This window comes from Vipera ursinii (genome assembly GCF_947247035.1).
Source record: "Vipera ursinii genome assembly, chromosome: 3".
In the NCBI taxonomy this organism is placed as follows: Eukaryota; Metazoa; Chordata; class Lepidosauria; order Squamata; family Viperidae; genus Vipera; species Vipera ursinii.
In genome coordinates this window covers 165,835,817-165,856,076 of record NC_139516.1, presented here as the reverse complement: position 1 = coordinate 165,856,076, position 20,260 = coordinate 165,835,817, and the positions used below count along the sequence as shown (strand labels likewise).

Genomic DNA, 20,260 nt, shown 5'->3' with positions numbered 1-20,260 from the left:
AGCCCAGCCCCATTTCCTTGAGCAGGCATCCAGCCATGCTTACCTCGAGGCTGCTACTGCTGTGCTCGCTCTCCTTGGGGGCGACAAGGCTCCTGTGTTGGATGACGCTTTGGTGCTCGCCCTAGTCTCGCTTTCCTCTGCTGGAGACCTCCAAATTCCCCCTCCCAGCCTTGCCTGGCCACCAGAATTGCCCCTAGATGTGAATGATGTCAAGCCGACCACGCTCACCTAGCCATGCCCATCTGGCCCTTTGAGGGCAACAATAATGCTTATGCAACCCTCAATGAAATTGAGTTTGACACCCCTGTCTCAATCTATTATTTTGGATTTATGCATGCTGCCCTAACTATGAAAAGGCAGGACACGAACACATTATTAAAATATTAGTTTTAAAAAACTAAATTGGAAAAAATTATCTGGGGGGCAACTTGAGGGCAATTTGAGAAGATTGGATTAAATAATTGTTTTTCCAAACTTTATGTCACTTCAAAATAATTATTTAGAGAACATTATAATGTAAACATCTTAAGAGGCATATTTTTGAACCATTTGAAGCAAAACAGAGCAATCGAAAAGCAATGAACCACATGTTAATGTAGGTAGGTTTTCCTATGTTTAAGCATAAATAACTTATTTGCAACAGTAAAGATTGTGAAAGAAAAGTCTACCTTTATTTTGATTAAATAATGTCTTATCTTTCCAAGAACCTCTAATTATTGATAAAAACTCTTAATTTCTCTTATTAGGAATAATATAATTAAATACTCACATCTACATCAGGTCTTTTAAGCAAATCTTCCACTTTTGCTACATCTCCATTAGCAGCTGCTTTAACCAGCTCCTCATTAAGATCCCCAGATTCCTGAGTTTCAAATAATTTCTTCAGCAACTGGGACAATCTCTCTGAGAATATTAAGTGAAATAATTAATAGTACCAGGTGTATAGTATCTGAATGTAGAGTTGCATTTGAACAAAATATTTTTTTTACTTAAGTAATATACATGTAACAAACTTGATCAATATTGCGATAGTATTTAAAATTGCTTTAACATTTTGCTACTTGCCTAGATCATGACTGCATAGTAGCATTTCCTACAATGGAAATATTATGGTAGAGCAGATATCCATGAGACTACCAAGTGCAAGCTTAAATGTTATTTATCATCTGCTAAGTAATGAAGGTTAGAAAGTTCTTCCTGTTACAGAAAGATGATAACATGATAACAAAAGATAACAAAATAGAAAAACATGCAAGTACAAATAGAACAACTGTGGCAATAGAAAGCAAAGATGTGTGGAAATAACACAAAGAGTCTGGGTGAAGATGATTATTACAAATATCTGTGCATCCTTCAAGCTGACACCATCAAGCACACTACGTCCAGAAAAAGATTAGAGGTGAATACATCAAGAGAGTGAAGAAGATCCAAAATCCAAATTCAGTGGAGGAAATACTATCAAGGCAATTAACACCTGGGCAATTCCGGTCATTAGATACACAACTGGAATAGTGGACTGGACTCAAGCAGAACTAAAGGCCCTGGATAGGTAGACCAAAAAAATAATGACAATGAATCATACTCTTCATCTTTGTAGTGATATTGCCAGATTCTATTTACCAAGCTAAATAGGTGAGCATGGGATCTTGCAAGTACATTAGGTTGTTGAAGAAGAAAAAAGGGCATTGGAAGAATATCTGAAGGATAGTGAAGAAGATGCACTGAAGTTATACCAGGAAGGCTTATGAATTCTAGAGAGACCAAACTACAAGAAAGACCAAATGAATAGAAAAAAGACAAATTATTTACATAGCCAGTTCATTAAAAAAAATAGCAGGCAAAGCAGATAACACCTGGCAATGGCTGAGAGCAGAATAGTTGAAAAAAGAGACAGAGGAGCCAATTCTGCTGCCCAAGACCAAGCCTTAAGAACAAAGGTGTACAAAGCCAGAACTGGGAAGACAGCAAGTGCCAACTCTGCAGAAAGCTGAAGAAACAATGGATCACCTGGTTACCTACTATAAGAAGACTGCACAGACTGACTACAAACAATGACATAATAAAATAGCAACAATGATTCACTGGAAGATCTGTAAGAAATACCATTTGCAGGCAAGCAAGAACTGGTGGGACCATAAAATACAGAAAGTCATAGAAAGTGAAGCTAAATTGCTTTGGGACATTAGAATTCAAACAGACATAGACCTACCACATAACACCCCAGACTTAACAACTGTCGGTAAAAAAGACAAAAAAGTCTGGGTAGTGGACATAGCAGTATCTGGAGACAGTAGAAGAGAAGAGAAAGAACTGGAGAAGATAACAAAATACAAAGACCTGCAATTAGAAATAGAACAACTATGGCAAAAGAAAGCAAAGGTAGTACCAATAGTAACAGACACCTTGAATGCAATTCTAAAACACCACTTGAACATCATCAGCATTGACAAATTCACCTCCAGTCAATTGCAAAAGGCAGCTTTACTCAGAACAGCTTACAACCTGTGACAACACCTCTAACACGTTATATCAAACATTAGTATTTGCTTATCCCAGTCCTTGGGAAGTACTCAATAGGTGGATAAAAAGGCCAAATCCAGTCTGAACATCTGGCTAACTGTGCAACAAACCATAATATAATATTGCTAGGGGAGTGGGGGAAGTAGTTACAGAAATCTGAGGAATAAAAATGAAAGTAGCAAACAAAAGGTAAGAATAATCCAACTAAAATATATTATCATTTGAACAACTACAATAGGAATAAAGTTTTTGAATAAAAATTGATGGAGCCCAAAGAACAGAAGGCAGCATGTGTCACCCTTCTGTAAAAATATTTTTTTTCTCTGAAGATGGGGAGACAAGCCCTTCAGTTAAACTGGTTTTGGAACGAGAACATACTGCAATTAGGCTCAGATGCGTTGTACTGTGCTGTGGTTTTGTGTTTTTTTATGTTCATTGGTTCCTCTTGTTCCATATGTTAGTTGACCAAGGTTGCAATTTATGAGTCAGGAGGTCATGTAAATTGATTAAATAAATAAATAAAATCACAATTCATGTATCTAACAAAAACATTCAAGAGTAGGTTACACTGTATATTTAAGAACTATTCTAAATAAAAGTGTTGTTAAAAGACAGCAACAAAATTTTAAAACTAAGCAACGTAAGACTTCAAAATTTTAATTTCTGTAGTATTTGTTAGCTTCTAACTTACCACCAGATGCATTGCTTATGGCTGATCCTGCTGATGCTACCTTTGACACAGCAGCGGGATTATATGTCCAAGACGTTCCACAAACCTCTACTTTTAAGTCACTATCCGAGTAGATCTGCTGGACCCTTCCAACTTTACCTAGGGTCTACATTAAAGAAATCTAATATTATTTATAACATCACCATTTTATACTATATTCCAATAAAGCTCTGTGAATGTTGATCTAATAATAACTGCAGATCAATCATTGTTATCTAAAAAAATAAATTCATTTCTATTATGATTTCAGTAAAATATTTTTATTATTTTTCAATAAATTCAGCAATCAAATAGTCCAACTCATTTTAGCTAAGCGATCTTCTACGGATGATTTTCACATTTTTAAGATACTAGAAATTTATTTTTAAGATTGTACAAATGTCTAATCCTAGAAGATAAAATAAGATATAGTTGAGAGAATGTTATACAGATAATCTTCAACCTATGACCATAATTGAGCCCAAATTTATGTTGCTAATTGTGATATTTGTTAAGTGAATTTTGTCCCATTTTACAACCTTTCTTGCCGCAGCTGTTAAGTGAATCATTATAGTTGTTAAATTAGTAACATGGTTGTTAAGTGAATGTGGCTTCCCCATTGACTTTGCTTGTCAGAAGGTTGCAAAAGTGATCACATGATGCTGGGGCACAGCAAACCATTATAAATAAGAACCAGTTGCCAAGCATCCAAATTTTGATCACATGAACATGGGAATATTACAATGGTTGTATGTGTGAAAAACAGTCATAAGTCACTTTTTTCAGTACCGTTGTAACTTCGAGCAGTCACAAAATGAATGGTTGCAAATTGAGGACTAACTTTAATTCACATTCAATAATATTCATATTCAATACTCAACAATGCTTAGAAACTAAGTAGACTTAATTTTTTACATCAAACTTCATTCCAAGTTTATTACTATTGCTTATTTGTGTCATAATGGTAACTGCTGGAATAAACTATCCAAGCAGAAAGTCATTTCCTCCCTTTTGATTCCTTATACCTGATTATCAATACGATTTATCCGAAAAGAGAAACCTATCTCCAATGGAAATAATTTACATAATTTTCTAAAATTTCACTGTCATTCACTGAAGGATTTCAGTCCTGAAATAAACTTATGCACATTTTTAATTTCAAATTAAAAAACAACAAATATATTTATGTAAACTTACAGGAAGCATTGCTTCAGCCCATTCACCATGTCCCCTTTGAAGCAACTTAATTCTTTCTAAGTCATAACAAACTTGGACAAGATCACCCACTTGAAATTGTGAAGTACCACCTTCAGCACCTTGCACACCATCTCCACTTCGAACAACATTGGCTTTAGTAAGAACAGCGGGGTTAAAGGTCCATCTAAAAAGTAAAAATAACATATTATTATGGCAAGCGATTTTATAGTTTTATGAGAGCATAACTGCATAGTTTACTGTTGCTCAGTTTTGCTCCTCGTTTGCAAAAGATGCTTGATTCTGAATTATAATAATGCTTTTAGGATACTGATTATTAACTGCAGTGAGAATAATCAAAGATATTTTTTTAATCAAGTAATCTAAAGGCAATCCAGTAGTTTACAAGCCAGTTACTTTAAGGCTTATTCTGAATAGACCAGCTGATACGCTGGTGAATATTAAACAGGTAATAGAACAAATCTTACTAAAGAAGAATGTGATAGTTCTCAAAAGGTTGGTCTTATAAATCTTCCAAAGCACTATTAACTGCAGAGTTAGGGTGAACTGACAGATAAAACTAAAATAGGACTGAAAGGTTTTTCTGATTCTGTTATTATAACCCATAACAATAAAGTAGCATTCCTGAAATCTCTCTAATGTCTGTTTCTTGACCTAATTTACCTCAAAGGCTTGAATAACAAAGTCTAAGTGCATTTCAAACTTGGAGAATGGAAATTAAAATGGCAAATATAGTTCAATATAAACTAGAAGGAAAAACAGCATCATAATTTTATATACGAACGTACAGAGACATAAAATAGCACCTTAGAGTGTAATGACTGGCTGGCAAAGGAATTTTAAGCTGTAAAACACAGGTAAGAGAACACTGACTCAATGTGTGGCCATGTTAAGTATTAGAGGTATTTTCAGAATTCAATGTAGTCTTTTTCAACTCAAAAAGAAATTTTACCAATCTGTGTTGACCTTACCAGAGCTGTTTTAAGCTTACTCTGTTTCAGTTTGGAACATTTCTGGTAAAGTTGCTATGAGTTCAAAGTGAATTGTTTTAAACCTGAAACAATTGTCTGAACTTAAAAAAGTGTCCCTACTGCAAACATTTTGCACATCTCATCTAACAACAATTAAGATAATTTTAAAATATGTGACTGCCAATACCAAATGGTACACAAAGTACACAGAAAAGAAAGGTCAAAGCAATTTTTTTTGAATGAGAGCAATTTGACTAATTGAACAGATGGGTGATAGGCTTTTCTTCACTGGATATGTTTAAACAGAAGCAAGAGATTGGAATCAAGGATCTACATGGGACTTTCCAAATCCATGACCACAATACTAAACCATCTTCCCTTTGATGAAACATTGGAAATGTGGGAATTAAACAAATTACTGTAATATGTTGTGAAGAAAGTCAGAAAGAAAAAAAACACATTTTTTCTTACAATACTGGAAACCAGGGTCATCCTTTAAAACTAAATGGGGAAAAAAATTAAAGAAAAAATACAACAATGAAGTAATTATATAATTCAATGACATAAGACAACACACAGGCATCTATTTGGCCAATATTGAAATCACGATGCTGGAAACGCTTTGATGTGATTTTGTGCCTTTTAATTTAGTCTTATATTTGAAATTAAAAACTGCTCATATATTCATTTTTAAGAATGCAGTCATAAATCTGATTTTTAAATACTCCAAGTAAAAACTGTCTAAGGGTCTAGAAAAATGTTTGCTTGTTCTATGTAGTATGATCCCAACAAAGACTTGTTTATGGCTAGAGGGAGGAGAATTAACTGTACAAAAAGTTAAGAATACTGCTTCTGACAGTATTCTTAAAAGTCTTTGTGTACAATGCCTATAAGTTAAGGAACTGCACAGATTTTCAGGCTCAAGCTATCAGCATTGTTAGACTGTAGCAGGAAACAGAAGTAGATCTAATATTCCTAAACAAAGACAATTTGGGAGTTGGGTAGTTTTCTTTACAAAAATATTTGGAAAGGGTTGAAAATACTATTCCAATTGGAACTGTTAGTTTAAGTAGTGCTCTTGACTAAAACCAACCTTACTTTACTTTGTCATAAACTAAATGTTTTAAATAGATGCTTCTCCAGTGAAGGTAATCAGCAAATGTACAAAGTTTTACAAAAATAGAAAATAATCCTTATTGCAATGGTGGGATTCAAATATGAGAACAACCGGTTCTCTGTGTGGATGCTGCTTCCAGAAGTCCATTCTGGTCCTGGACAACAAAAAATTAGCTACCAGTTCTACCGAACTGGTGCGAACTGGCTGAATCCCACCACTGCCTTATTGTATACAGTATATAAAGCAAAACTAATGAACATGCTGTTGATAGTTATAGTTCTTTTGCAAGACACAAGAAATGGGTAAATGACACAAAATGCAGAGTGGAGAATCTAAAAAGATATTTCTGTGCTATATTAATTATTATATTCCTGAGAATTCTGTTTGAATTATAGGATCTGTGCATGGAAACATATCAAAAGAAATAAACAACGAATGTGTCCCATTCTTGTTATAGTATTTTGATGCGTTTATAACAAAAAGTAATGCAGATTACTCACGGACTATAGATTTCTTAAGCTGCTATTAACTGGTGGAATGATTTCCTCGTAATACCATACGGGACAATGAATATAAAGCAAAGCTAGCCAAATGTCAGCACTTTTACTGTTGCCCATGGCATTTATTTGAAAGTCATTTCATCAATATGAATTAGCATTTCCATTCTTATCTAGAGATCTTGCATGACACAAGAGTAAATATAAAATACTAATTAAACACTTGCATGATTTGCTTTATAAAAAAATATACCTATTCCCACTTGGATATTGTACAACAATGTCATGATCTTCATCTATTCCACAAACCGTGCCAGTAGTCGTTAAGGTTTCAAACATCCCATCAGTCCATCCTCCATGACCATGTTGCAATGACTGAACAATTTCTAAGTCAAGATCAATGTTCACTAGATCACCAATCTGTAAACCACCAGGATTTCGGTTGCCATTCTGTTCTCCTAAAGTTAAGAATATAAGGAGAATGCATCTTTTGGAAATTGCATCCATAAATAAAGACATAATTCATAATCATATAAAAGGATACATTGCTATTTTAGCGGTCTAATCCCAGCAATGTAGAAACACAGCAGCCTTACATAACTAATAGTGAAATCAGGAAATAGTATTACCACTTAACAAACTTACGCAATTATAGTCTGCAAAAATACGATAAATGTTAAATAAAATGCTCTCGGGGGGGCACATAATGTTCTATCTTTGCACACATGATTTCTGTAAAATATTCTGAATTCCACAGTGAAAGACGACAAACTGCCTGATGACCTGGAGGGGAAGGATGCAGATAATCAGGTTCTTCTCTTTTCCTTGGTATGAAAGAAATCAAAATATTGGCATAATAACAGACACTGTATGTTCGGAGGTACCAGCATCAGTAGAAAGGGCAGGCTTGGAACACTTTAAAGAAATAGAAATTCTTATCAGATGTTAGATTCTGGCTATATAAATTATGATACATTGCCTTTCTAATTCTTGTATATCATTTCAGAGACCTTGCAACCTTGCTCTTCTGCATTCCTGTCCAGCGATCACTGTATTTGTGAATCCCAATAAACAATACTTATTGCATTTACCTCCCAGAATTATGGTTCCTTAAGTAAGCAGGCATTTTTCCTAAAACCACTGTCATTAATGTCATCAATCACCTATTAAATTGCCCACACATATGTCCCTTTAGTTTTATACACTTAAGTATCAGAATTCTCTATCTTCTAACTTACCAAGCACAGGACAGTGGTCTCGATAGAAAGATCCTCCTTTTGAATCCTGGACACATTTAAGGTCTGACTAGAAGAAACAAAAAAAAAATCATACAGAGAAGTTAACTCTGAATCCATATACGCATCATAAGATTGTGTGAGATAATATTATGACTTGATAAACAGTACTTTGAAAGCTTTCACTAATTCATAAGGAAATAACAGACTGATGCTTCACTACAGATCATTCTAAACTGTGGATACTATCTAGTAAATAGACTCTGGTTTTAAGTGGGCATTCATACTTCACCATTATGGAAACTGAAAAAAACTATGTTTCCCCAGGTATAAGCCTGATTATTTTAAGTGGAGCTTGTTACCAGTAAATGTATAAAGAATTGTAGCATAACGGCACTACCTTTGCCCTATTTGTTCTATAGTTCCGGGCAAAAAAAAAAAAAGATTAGAAAATTCTGCCACTTACTCTGTAGTAAATCTGTACGAACTATTGGAAAAGGATCGTTTTAAGTTAATATTCAAGCATTCCAATTATGATTCAGGATCCTTAAAATCCTTGGTTAGTATGGATGTGATTATCAAAGTTTCATTTCTTTCTCATTTTAATCATACCTTCTCTGTCTACATTCAAGAAATGGAAAGCCTTGTCTAACTTAGGCACATTCATCTCTTATAAAATCGGTGATAATGCTGAATCACAATTTCCCTAAACATTTGGGAACATGTGTGTTTGCAAAGTCAAATAAAATGCATAAAATAAGACAACCTTGCAAGCTTACAGTGTATATACAGGTCACCTTGTAGGGCAGATGGCAGCAAATACATACATACATGCATACTGTACATATACATACATACATACATACATACATATATACTCTAGTCTAAAGAGTACCTCCAGCTACCGTAATATACCTAGCAAAAATTCCTTAATATACCTAGCAAAATTCTAAGTTTCTCTTGCCTAATTGTTCTTGCCATGCCTAATCCAAATAGCAGACATCTGGTTCTATTTCTGAAGCAATTCCCATTGGACAAAGGTCGTTCAAGGCATATATACTAAACTAGGAAGCAAACAGGAAGAAAACCGAGTTTTAATCATATCAACTGACACTCAGGGAGCAAAGGGACAGGTGGATGTATATTCCAACCATATGTTGCTACAAAGAACTCTGTATTTCTTTTTCATCAGGAGAAAAAAGTCCCAAAAACGTAAACTGGAAGATGCAAAAAATAATGTTTTCTCCTCTGAATAATACTTCCAAAATTCATAAGTATACCATCCCAGAGTCTCTGCATTTGCACACTCACATCCTGCAATTTGGTAACAGGAACAAAGAAAAAGAATCAAAGCATGGGAGGAAAGCATGTACATGTATGGAACTCACTAAGCTATTTTTAACAACTATAGTTATGTTTGAACATGCAGCACCATGAACTTTGAAGGTAGAACTTTTCAAAAAGTAATTTTAAAATCAATGAAGCACCTTGGTTGATTATGCTCTGTTTGTGTTGCAAGACTAACATGATGGGAGAGAAAAGCTTATTTATACTAATCCATAATTTTGAACAAAGTACACTTCTCCTAATATTTGCATCACACTATTTTATTACCAAACAGAAAATGGGAGGATCTTGAATCTTGATTAGGATATCAATTTGTATAAAGACAACAAACTGCAATAAAATCAATTTTCATAAGAGATGAGTAATTTTACTAATGCTAGAAAATGTCCATAAACCATACATCTGTACCAATTATATTCATGTTATGTAATGTTTGCAGAAATCGGTTTAAAACATGTGAAATGGACACGTGAAATGAACAAAAGAAAACATTAGCTGTAGCAATTATGCCCTAGCATCACTGAAACCAAAATTACTTAAACAAAAAATTAATGTCCATAGTGCATTGTTTCATGAATCCAAATATTTGACTACCTAAAGGATGGAAATAAACACAGAACTGTTTTACAGCAATCTCTACTATGAAAGATATTAGCTTTATTTTTTTAGAAATGTCACCTACCATATTTAAAACAGGAAATACTATGGATACAGAGACAGAAGCCAGCTTAAAAATTAGTCTGAAATCAGACTTATGCATATGCATTAGTTATCCCTACAGCTGTAGGAACAATGAAGCGCCTAACAGCATGCAAACTGACAGAAGGACAACACAAAAGAAAATAGCACAGCACAGGCCATTTTTATTACTTCATCATGAAATACTGAGGTTCTTTGTGTTGTTTTACTTCTTACCATGCCCTCAAAGCCAACTCTGTAAAGGTTTTTAGCTCCATTGTCCCATAAAACATATGCTGCACTGTGTGGACTTGATGCACTCCAATCTTGGATTTCAGTTACCTAGCAAAATAAAGAGGATACTATTTCACAAAAAAAAAATAATAATCATGACCAATCTCACAATCAGCAAAAATGCTTGTTATTTTTCTGAAAACAGTGAATTAGTTACACTTAAAAAAAACCTGCTAATAAATTACAATACAAATCATTTTTTTAAAAAAAAGAACAAGCAACACAACTATAAAGAAAACTATTAAAGCAGCAGTTAAAAAATATCCTATGCCTTTGCACTGATGATTAAAAATATGAGGGACTAATGTATTTCTCCAAAGACCAGCAGGCAAAGACCAACAGTGACATCCCTCCCATTTTCCACATCAATTCCTTTTATTGGGCCATTTAGGAAGGATCCAAATCACTTAAACATGGTGCCCCAAGTCTTGTCTGGCAAGCTATTAGAAGAATATTATGGTTATAATTAGCAAACACTATAGTAATCAAAAAAAAGAAGGAATACACTCTTTATTTCCTAACAGTCATCCGTCAGGGTAACTATATAAATTTCTATCTTGTAACCAAAAAAACAAGACTGCAATTTTTACCCACAACCACCTATGTGTTGCAAGGCCAAAGTGTGATCAGAAACTAGCTTAAACTCAGCAATGTTCAGTATGTCTACTCTTATTTTTTTTAAAGCAATTATCACTATTGCTTCTTTTTAAAGCAGCAATATTTTTATTAGCGTTATATATTATTTATAGGATATGACTTAGGTAATGAAACCCCACTCAAAACTTAGTAACAGAGTATATTTTTGGGAGGTCATGCTTTTTCAAGTAGTCTGCTCATAAGTTAAAAATTATTAGATAAAAATTTACATTACATAGTCAAAGATAAATGAAACCAACCATCATATTAAAGAAATCCATTAAACATTATGTCATTAGGCAGTCTGAAGTAGACTTATTAGCATCTTTATCAAGAAAGATTACAGGTTGTCATTGTTCAGATGAAATTGAGATGGACAAGCACAATTTCTGCCATAAAACACCTCTTAGAAATATACTATAGTCTGTTTTTATCGTACTCATTATGAATTTTTACTACCCCTTCACCAAATAATATTACTATCATCACCTCAGTATACTACAGTATTACTGCATTAGGTCAGTGAGTCACATCAGGATGAGTCAGTAAACATATCAATATTTATTTTTTAATGGCACAGAGGACAAAGAAAGGTTGCTAGTTAGAAGGAAAATCCAAAGAGATATCGAATACTCATTTGTAACTGAAGCCTCCACTGGTAGGAACACATAATACATATATCCTGCCACTAGTCCAATGAACTGTCCATAGTAAGGAAACCTTAATGGTACTATGAAATCTTACTTTGCCCCTGCGTCCATTGCCACCATCCTGATCTTCCCATTGCCAATCAACTCCTCGTACCACCCTGGCACCTGTAAAAATTCCTCTTGCAGTAATTTTCTTTGATTTACGGCGAGATTCCAGTAATACCCTAAAATTTAATATTGATGATAGGTTAAAGAGATGTCCAATCAAAAATAAGTTAAAAATGTTTGTCAAAATCTAAAATGTACTTTAAGTTAAAACAGTACATTTCAGCTTAATGAACATTTTAGATGCAGGCATTTTTCTAAATATTATAGTTTTAAAATAAAACATATTTATTACCTTTCACTTCCAGGTGTGGTTATTCTGTAAAAACGGTGTCTTAGATGATGTTTATCCCCATGATAACATACTGTGCATAAATCATAATTTGTACATTCTGCACATTTCCATCGAATACCAATTATTGGTTGCTGGCGACAAGTATCGCACATAGTCCCATCATGTTTAATACCTATAAATATACAACTAACATAGTATTTTAAACAGAACATATGAAAGCAAACACAAAAACATATACTGGTCTAGGCATTGAGTATATTATTATAATTTCAATTACTTTTCAAACCTCACCCTATAATGCCCACATTATTCAATTTAATCACATAATAGCTTCAGGTACTAATTATGTCAAATGTTCAAATATGAATTCATGTAAGATACTGGGTTTATAACTACATATTAAAAACAATCCAATCTGCCAGATAGGCAAATTCACACTCTTTAAATACTAGAACTGACAGAACTTCAGTATCATCATTACAATTTATATACAAATACATATAGTTCTAGTTACTATATCTTAAAAAAGAATATAGTTACTATAAATTAAATGGGCTTTTCTCTTCATGGCGTAAAAAGAGCAGGAACAAAACTGTTATCTCACAAAAATAGTAGAACTAGGAGTCACTGAATGAAATTAACAAGAAAAAAGAACAAACAAGGTCACAGACAGGAACAGAATATTTAAAAGGGCAGCTATGTCAGTTTGCTGCTTGAATCTGAATTCTTTTCATTTCCATATGTACTAATTAATGTGACAAGAAATCTACAAATTCATTCATGAGTTCTATCATTATTATGTTGCCTTCCCTTCTATTTCAAAATTTAGAGCTGGGCCTACTAAACACCAATGCTATATTGAATATCAATGCATCATTGATCTGGTTTGGCTCTTCCTACTGTTTCATATATTTTTAATCTCAAGAGAAATGACATAATTTCCAAATTGCATTTTCCCCTACAATTAATCTCTTTTAAGCAAATAGGCAATAATCTTCTAACAACAGAAACACTGAATCCATACATTTGTTAATTGTGACTGATGAGTTTGTTTTTACTCAAGCTACTGTCTGTGTTTTTAGTTTTTCTAGGTGCTAGCTGCTCACAGTTATGAATTTGAGATGGGCAGTCATATAAATTGAAATAAATGTGTTTGTATAATAAGCATATAATAGTTTTGTAGTAACTAAAAGATTTCAGGTTTATTTGTCAATATATACAGTATGTATTTAAATGGTAACTGAAAGCCAACAGACAGTTCAAATATTTTCCCACTTAAAACCATATGAATGTGGTATGTTTCTTTTAAGGCAACATTCCAATTTAGAGATTATATCAATACAAAGTCCATATTTATATTCTCTTTCTGGGAAATGTTTTTATTGTTTCAAACAATAAAATTGAAGTTTATGTTACATCATATTTCAATTTTTTACTAGATCAACAAAAGAACTGCCAATTTTAGGATAAGTTTTTAAGATTACAAAACAAAGAATGCCTTATTGAAATGATAATATACAAAGAACATTTTCTTCTGAAGAGATATAGACTGCACTACATAAATAGAGATATAACATTTAGTGGGACTGGACATCTAAGTTTACAAGCAATTTTGTTTCTGCTTACCTAGCAAGTGTTTGTCAGAGGGTATATATTATGTTGTCACTAATAGAACAATGAGTATAGGGCCCAGCAGACAGAAACTTTAGGATCTAAATCTAAGGAATCAAAAGATTCCCCCTCCTTCCTTCTGACCTTAATTAAATCTATTCTAAGCTGAAGAAATCATTTCACCCTTATCAAGATAACACATCCTTATGGTAAATTGCTTGAGAATGTTTTGGTTCCCTCCTTGATTTCTGCACCAGAAAGCAAACTTAGAGAGCTCATTCTGGAGTCCTATAATACTATGAAAGATGTATGGAGTGAAAGGAGTGAAGGTTGAGCAGAAAAATGAGCAATTCCTTGGTCTACCATCAATCACTTAAGATATTAAATTGTTACACAATAACGTAAATAGTTATCTTAGTATCAAATACATAATTCTAATTTTATAATCAAATTCCTATAGTATTACAATGATTTGCATAAGTAACACCATCAAGTAAACAATGATATTAAAAGGACTGAATTTCATAACATAATTCTAGATATCTATGGAGATTCTCATTTATTTAAAAAAAAGGATTCATCTGAAACTAATTGCTTAAAACACTGACCCTAACAAAATGAAATCACACTCACCAGCTTCTATATTTTCTATTATTAATAGTAATTTATACATAAAAAGACAGTACCATTAAAAAGTATAAAATATTTGATCAATGAATCGAAATGTGTTTATAAAAGCAATATAGTTGATCAAGGGAATAATATTTGATCAGATACAAGCAGTCCTTGACTTACAACCACAATTGACCCCCAAATTTCCATTGCTAGGCCAGACAGTTGTTAAGTGAATTTTGCCCCATTTTACAGCCTCTCTTGCCACGATTTAAGTGAATCACTAAGTTGTTAAGTTACAAAAATGATGAAGTGAATCTGACTTCATTATCTTTGCTTGTCAGAAGATCACAAAGGTAATCACATTACCCCAGTACACTGCAACCATCAGAAATACATGTCCAATTGCCAAGCATCTGAATTTTGATCACCTGACCACAGGGATGTTATAATGCTCATAAGTGTTAGAATATATCACTTTTTTCGGTGCTATTGTAACTTTGAATGGTAACTTATCAAATGGTTGTAAGTCAAGGACTATCTCTTAATCAAAAAAATGAAGCTGCCTTTAACAGGTAATTGTTTAACAATAAAAAGGGCAGTAGTGTATCTACATACAGGTTCTTCCATCCTTATTTTTGGATGGGGCTGCACTATCCCTGACAGACCTATTGTGCAATCTGGGGGTCCTCCTAGACTCATAGATCCTGCTCACATGGCAGATGGCAGCCATGGCTAAGAGAGCATTTGCATTTTCTGGGAGGAGGGGGGTGCACCAATTATACCAATTCTTGGACTGGAATGCTCTGTTCATTGTGTAGGCTACTGAAACATGCTCTACATGGGGCTCACCCTGAACAGTATTCAGAAACTTGTATAGAACTGGTACAGAATACAACTGCGCATATGGTAAATGATACCAGATTAATGGCAAATGTAACACCACTACTACTGGTACACTTTTACTGGTACTGTTTCCAGGTGCAATTCAAGGTGCTGGTTCACACATTTAAAGCCCTACATGGCTTGGGACTGGGTTACTCTTTTTCCAAGAATCTCTACTTGTCCAACTCGATCTAGCATATTAGGCATGCTGCAGATCCTGTCAGCCAAAAAATGTTGGGCTGGTAGGGACTAGAAGATGGCCATTTTCTGCAGTAGCCCCTGATTTGTGGGAATATCAGAGGATATTCAACTCAGAGATTAGAATGGCCCCAACTCTATTAGTCTTTCATAAAGCTCCAAAAATCTGTGTTTCTGAGCCTGGAGAACTGAATGTGCTAAGTGCCCCATTTACCTGGCTTTATTGTTAACTGGTCAAGTAACTCTGCTAGAATGCATATTTATTTTGAATATTTATTTCATTTTCTATTTTTGTTTTAAAAGGTTAACATTGTTATAACTGCATATTTTGTAAATTGTAAGTTGCCTAAAGTCATTGATTTAGATGGGCAGCTATAGGAATTGAATAAATAAAATATAAGTGTCATTAATTCAGTGACTACTTATTTCTAAGAAATATTTTTCACATAATTATTTGAAAAAAAACAAGGCCATTAACAATCCACATTTCCTCACTATTGTAAAATATCAATGTAATTATAAACATATTTCCCTATTGTTGAATATGCTACAATGGACATCTTCTCCAAGACTAAATCAAGCATTGGGATAAAACTTTCCAAACTTAGATCAAAAACTATTTTAAAAAATGAGTAACAATGAGTAACTCACAGTGTGACACAATAACCTTTTTTACAAAGACAAAAAAGAACCCTCCCAATATTTAACTCCAATACTACACTCTTAAAAAGGATGCTGAAATTGTCTCTCTTGAAAAAGAGCATGACTATGCAAGATGAAAGTCAATTTGCAGTGCTGCTTCTGAAAATATTTCTTTATATTTATCCAAGCCAAAGTTGCAGCCCCAATCATACAGCCTAAAAGATCTCTGTGTCCCATAAAATAAAAGTGTTTTTCTATTAAACTTAGGTGCAAAACTCCAAATCTTACTAAGAAAGAAGTGCCAATTGAACTTAATACATAGAAATTAACCTCGAAAGGCAAACCTAGACATGGAGGATTTACTCCTATTAGTTGAAGGCAGAGGAGGGGGATGCTCTCATCACCAGTTGTTGTTGTTAGTTGCGAAGTCGTGTCCAACCCATCGCGACCCTATGGACAATGTTCCTCCAGGCTTTCCTGTCCTCTACCATCTTCTGGAGTCCCTTTAAGCTCACGCCTACTGCTTCAGTGACTCCATCCAGCCACCTCATTTTCTGTCATCCCCTTCTTCTATTGCCCTCAATCTTTCCCAGCATTAGGCTCTTCTCCAGTGAGTCCTTCCTTCTCATTAGGTGGCCAAAGTATTTGAGTTTTAGCTTCAGGATCTGGCCTTCTAAAGAGCAGTCAGGGTTGATCTCCTCTAGGACTGACCGGTTTGATCGCCTTGCAGTCCAAGGGACTCGCAGGAGTCTTCTCCAGCACCATACTTCAAAGGCCTCAATTCTTTGGCGCTCAGCCTTTTTTATGGTCCAACTTTCACTGCCATACATTGCAACTGGGAAGACCATAGCCTTGACTATACACACTTTTGTTGACAGGGTGATGTCTGATTTTTAGTGTGTTGTCTAGATTTGCCATGGCTTTCCTCCCCAGGAGCAAGCGTCTTTTAATTTCTTGGCTACAGTCCCCATCTGCGGTGATCTTGGAGCCCAGGAAAATAAAATCTGTCACCAGTAATAACCTGCATTTTCAATTGACACACTGGGTCAATTTCACTACCCCACACCTCTTTCCTATTATGTTTTGATCTCTCAACATTTCCTGTGCCGACTACTTGAGCTCTTACGTCCCCCTGCAACTTTTGCCGTGGGCTTCCCCGTTCCCACCCCTCCTTAGCAGGGAGTTCCTTCACCACGATTAGGAGCCCTGCGGACAAACAAGGCCTCGTCTGAGAGTCGCCAACAACCCTCACCCGGTCTTGGGAAACTGAAAGAGTGGTGGTGTCCCGACGGCGCCGGCAGTCGCGCCGGCGGCCTGGAGACTCAGCGGTTTTAAGGAGGGTCCAAACCCGCACATCTCCCCTTCCCCGCCCCCGGGAAGCGCCCCGTCTCTCCCGCTTCCCTCTCACCTGTCGGCGCGCTATCGAGGATGCGCAGGTCATAGGCTCCCGAGCAGCGGTAATTGGCGGCCGTGCCGTTGTCCCAGACCACCACCACCTCCTCGGGGCTTTCGAAACTGCGCACGGTGCCCACATGGCCCTCGCCGCCATCCTGCTTCCCCCACTTCCAGTCGGGCCCCCTGACGACCCGAGCTCCGACGCCCTCCACCATCACTCGGTTGTTCCTCGAGTTGCTCATTGTTGCCTAACTCGGCCGAGGGGCGTCCCTCGCGGTGCAGCGACGAGGCCGGGAAAGTCGGTGACGCCAATAACGGGAAAACGGGAGTCGCCGAAGCCGCAGGAATGCCTTTCCCGAAACGCCGGAACAACAAAAGACCTGAGAAGCGAAGCCTGCCAGCCAGGCAGCCGACCGGCCGGCCGGCCGGTCTCCTCCACCGGGGTGGATGGGATGCGGCCTCCGCCAGCGGAGCGCAGCGTTGGCGGTGTATAACCTTTCCCCCCCTCCCGCCTCCCCAATGGTGTCGCCCAACCCGGAGAAGCTGGCCGCGCTTTATGCAGGTTCGAAAGGGGAGGGGGCGAACCTGACGCTTCGGCTGCTACATCCGGGCACTACGGCGGTATCGCCATCCCGGCCCTGGTAGTAGTGGACGTAGGGCACGGGGCTCTCCTGCGCATGTTCCGATCCTGCAGCCGGAGAAGGGAAGGGCCCCATTCAGAACAAAGAAAGGAAAGACTCCTTAGGGACCTCTAGGGAAACGAGAAGTGTATTGCATCTCCTAGGGCCGAACTTCTGGATTTGCAATGGGTGGGGGGCTGTGCGAAATGTGGCTGCACCTGAAAGCTCTCTCAAGCCTAGGAAGAGCCTGATGAAGCAGGCCGGCAACAAGAGCAAGGACAACTGGAGGGCAATAGCTCTCTCGCTATCGCTCGGAGCAGCTTTTCTGCCGGCATTCCTTTCAAGACGGTTCTTGTTAAACCGTTAGGTTAAGACTTTGTGAGCTGGTGGCTGTATATTATCTCAGGATTGTCTGACACTAATTACCTTGTCTTCTCTTGGCTTCTTCAATTTAACGTTTTCTCCCATGATTCTAGCCTTCTCACTTTGTGTTTCGAATGCCTTAGCTTTAGCTGATGAATACTTCAGGAAAAAAAAATCAGTTTTTATTTCATCTAAAATTAGTTTTTCTTTCTGCCCAAGGTATGCTCAGCCATCTTCTTACAAGAATTCAAGTTACTCGTCTGTAACTTTCAAGCACATTACTTTTAGTGTCATGAAATGGTTTGCACCTCTCATGATTGAGATGTTATGAACTATTCTTTATAACCACAGAAAAGCTAATATTATAGATACAGCTTATAACCCTTTTCAGTACTCTCTATTAGCAACATTTGAAAAACATTTTAAGGCAGTATTTTTTAAAAATATAAGTTTCAGCAAAAGCAAAAAAAACATGCAGCTTCATAAACAGTGCACATTATGACATGTCTATGAGGGACTAGCAGCTATGCACTGGAAAATTAAAATGTTGAATAAAATGTAGTTAATTAGAATACAAATGTATACTGTACAAAGTTGTTCCAATGATCTTTTACAAGAATGGTAACTGATGTTATAATTGTTCAGTAAATTAGCACCTGTAATAAGGACAGCCTTGCAGTTCAACAAAGCCAACAGGGATGATGATAAGACATTAGCAGATTATGGGGAAGAGCTCTTAGTCTTAAACAGACTACAGCTGCCTCAGCAACCACACTTAAAGGACAAAAATGGATGATATATCATTTTATATTTATTCTAGTTTTTTTGTTTATTATGGAGTGCCATTCAATGCTATTAGAATAAATTACTAAATTATTCTAATAGGCATAATTAATAAATGGGGTAAATGTTTATTGGCAAGATATTCAGATCATTCCATGGAATTTCGTAAAAATTTGTATCTGCCTAAGCACTGCGAAAGTGCCTGCCAGTTAAAAATAGACAGTATAGGTCTTGGTAATATGAACTGATCTAAGGCTGTTTCCTATAGTTAATTTATTTGTTAAGCAATTTATTAATTCTCTCTAATACCAGTATTCAGTGTGTTACTCAATGCATGTTGTGGCCAGAGTGTGGGGAAATTCTGATGCCATAGGATAATCTTCTAATCTGCTTGTAGATCTGGAAGCTTCTTGTTTGCTTCTATGAAAAGTATACATGGAATGTTTTTGGATCTATTTGATCATCAGTCCTGTTAGTTTAAAAATATCAGTATTATTGGAAATGGCTTTCAGTCATAGTGGAACAATATGACTTTGCCAGCCCATGATATCTTGCAAGTGTTTGCTTATAATAGTGAACTTATTATAAAACTAATTGCAATAATGAGTAGAAACTCTGCACTGATATTATTCATAGTCTACTGAACAAAGGCCAGTATGATTATGACCCAATTGCTAGGACAACAGAATGATGTTTCATATATAAAACACCTATTATGTACCAGCTTTTGAAACTGATAAAATTATGACACAGAACCAACTTCTTTTAAATACAATTGTAATATTTATGTTTAAGATTACATTTGAGCTACTGGCATTTTCAGAACATATTGTAAGATCTAGGGGACTTTGGTTGCTCTCTGAAAATCAGAATAACAAAGTT

At 35.9% G+C, this 20,260-nt stretch overlaps 1 protein-coding gene across 1 annotated transcript in view; it reads right to left on the bottom strand.

Annotated features, from left to right (window-relative positions):
- MIB1 (MIB E3 ubiquitin protein ligase 1) overlaps positions 1-18,254 on the bottom strand; it is a 47,770-nt gene extending 29,516 nt beyond the window's left edge. The window contains exons 1-9 of the mRNA XM_083359363.1: positions 17,626-18,254; positions 12,270-12,441; positions 11,964-12,093; positions 10,527-10,631; positions 8,268-8,334; positions 7,283-7,487; positions 4,427-4,610; positions 3,212-3,356; positions 770-903 (exon numbers count right to left, since the gene is read on the bottom strand). Of these exons, the coding sequence (XP_083215489.1) occupies positions 770-903; positions 3,212-3,356; positions 4,427-4,610; positions 7,283-7,487; positions 8,268-8,334; positions 10,527-10,631; positions 11,964-12,093; positions 12,270-12,441; positions 17,626-17,854 (1,371 nt within the window). The 5' untranslated portion in view covers positions 17,855-18,254. The remainder of the gene's footprint in view (positions 1-769; positions 904-3,211; positions 3,357-4,426; positions 4,611-7,282; positions 7,488-8,267; positions 8,335-10,526; positions 10,632-11,963; positions 12,094-12,269; positions 12,442-17,625) is intronic.
- Positions 18,255-20,260: the final 2,006 nt, after the last annotated feature.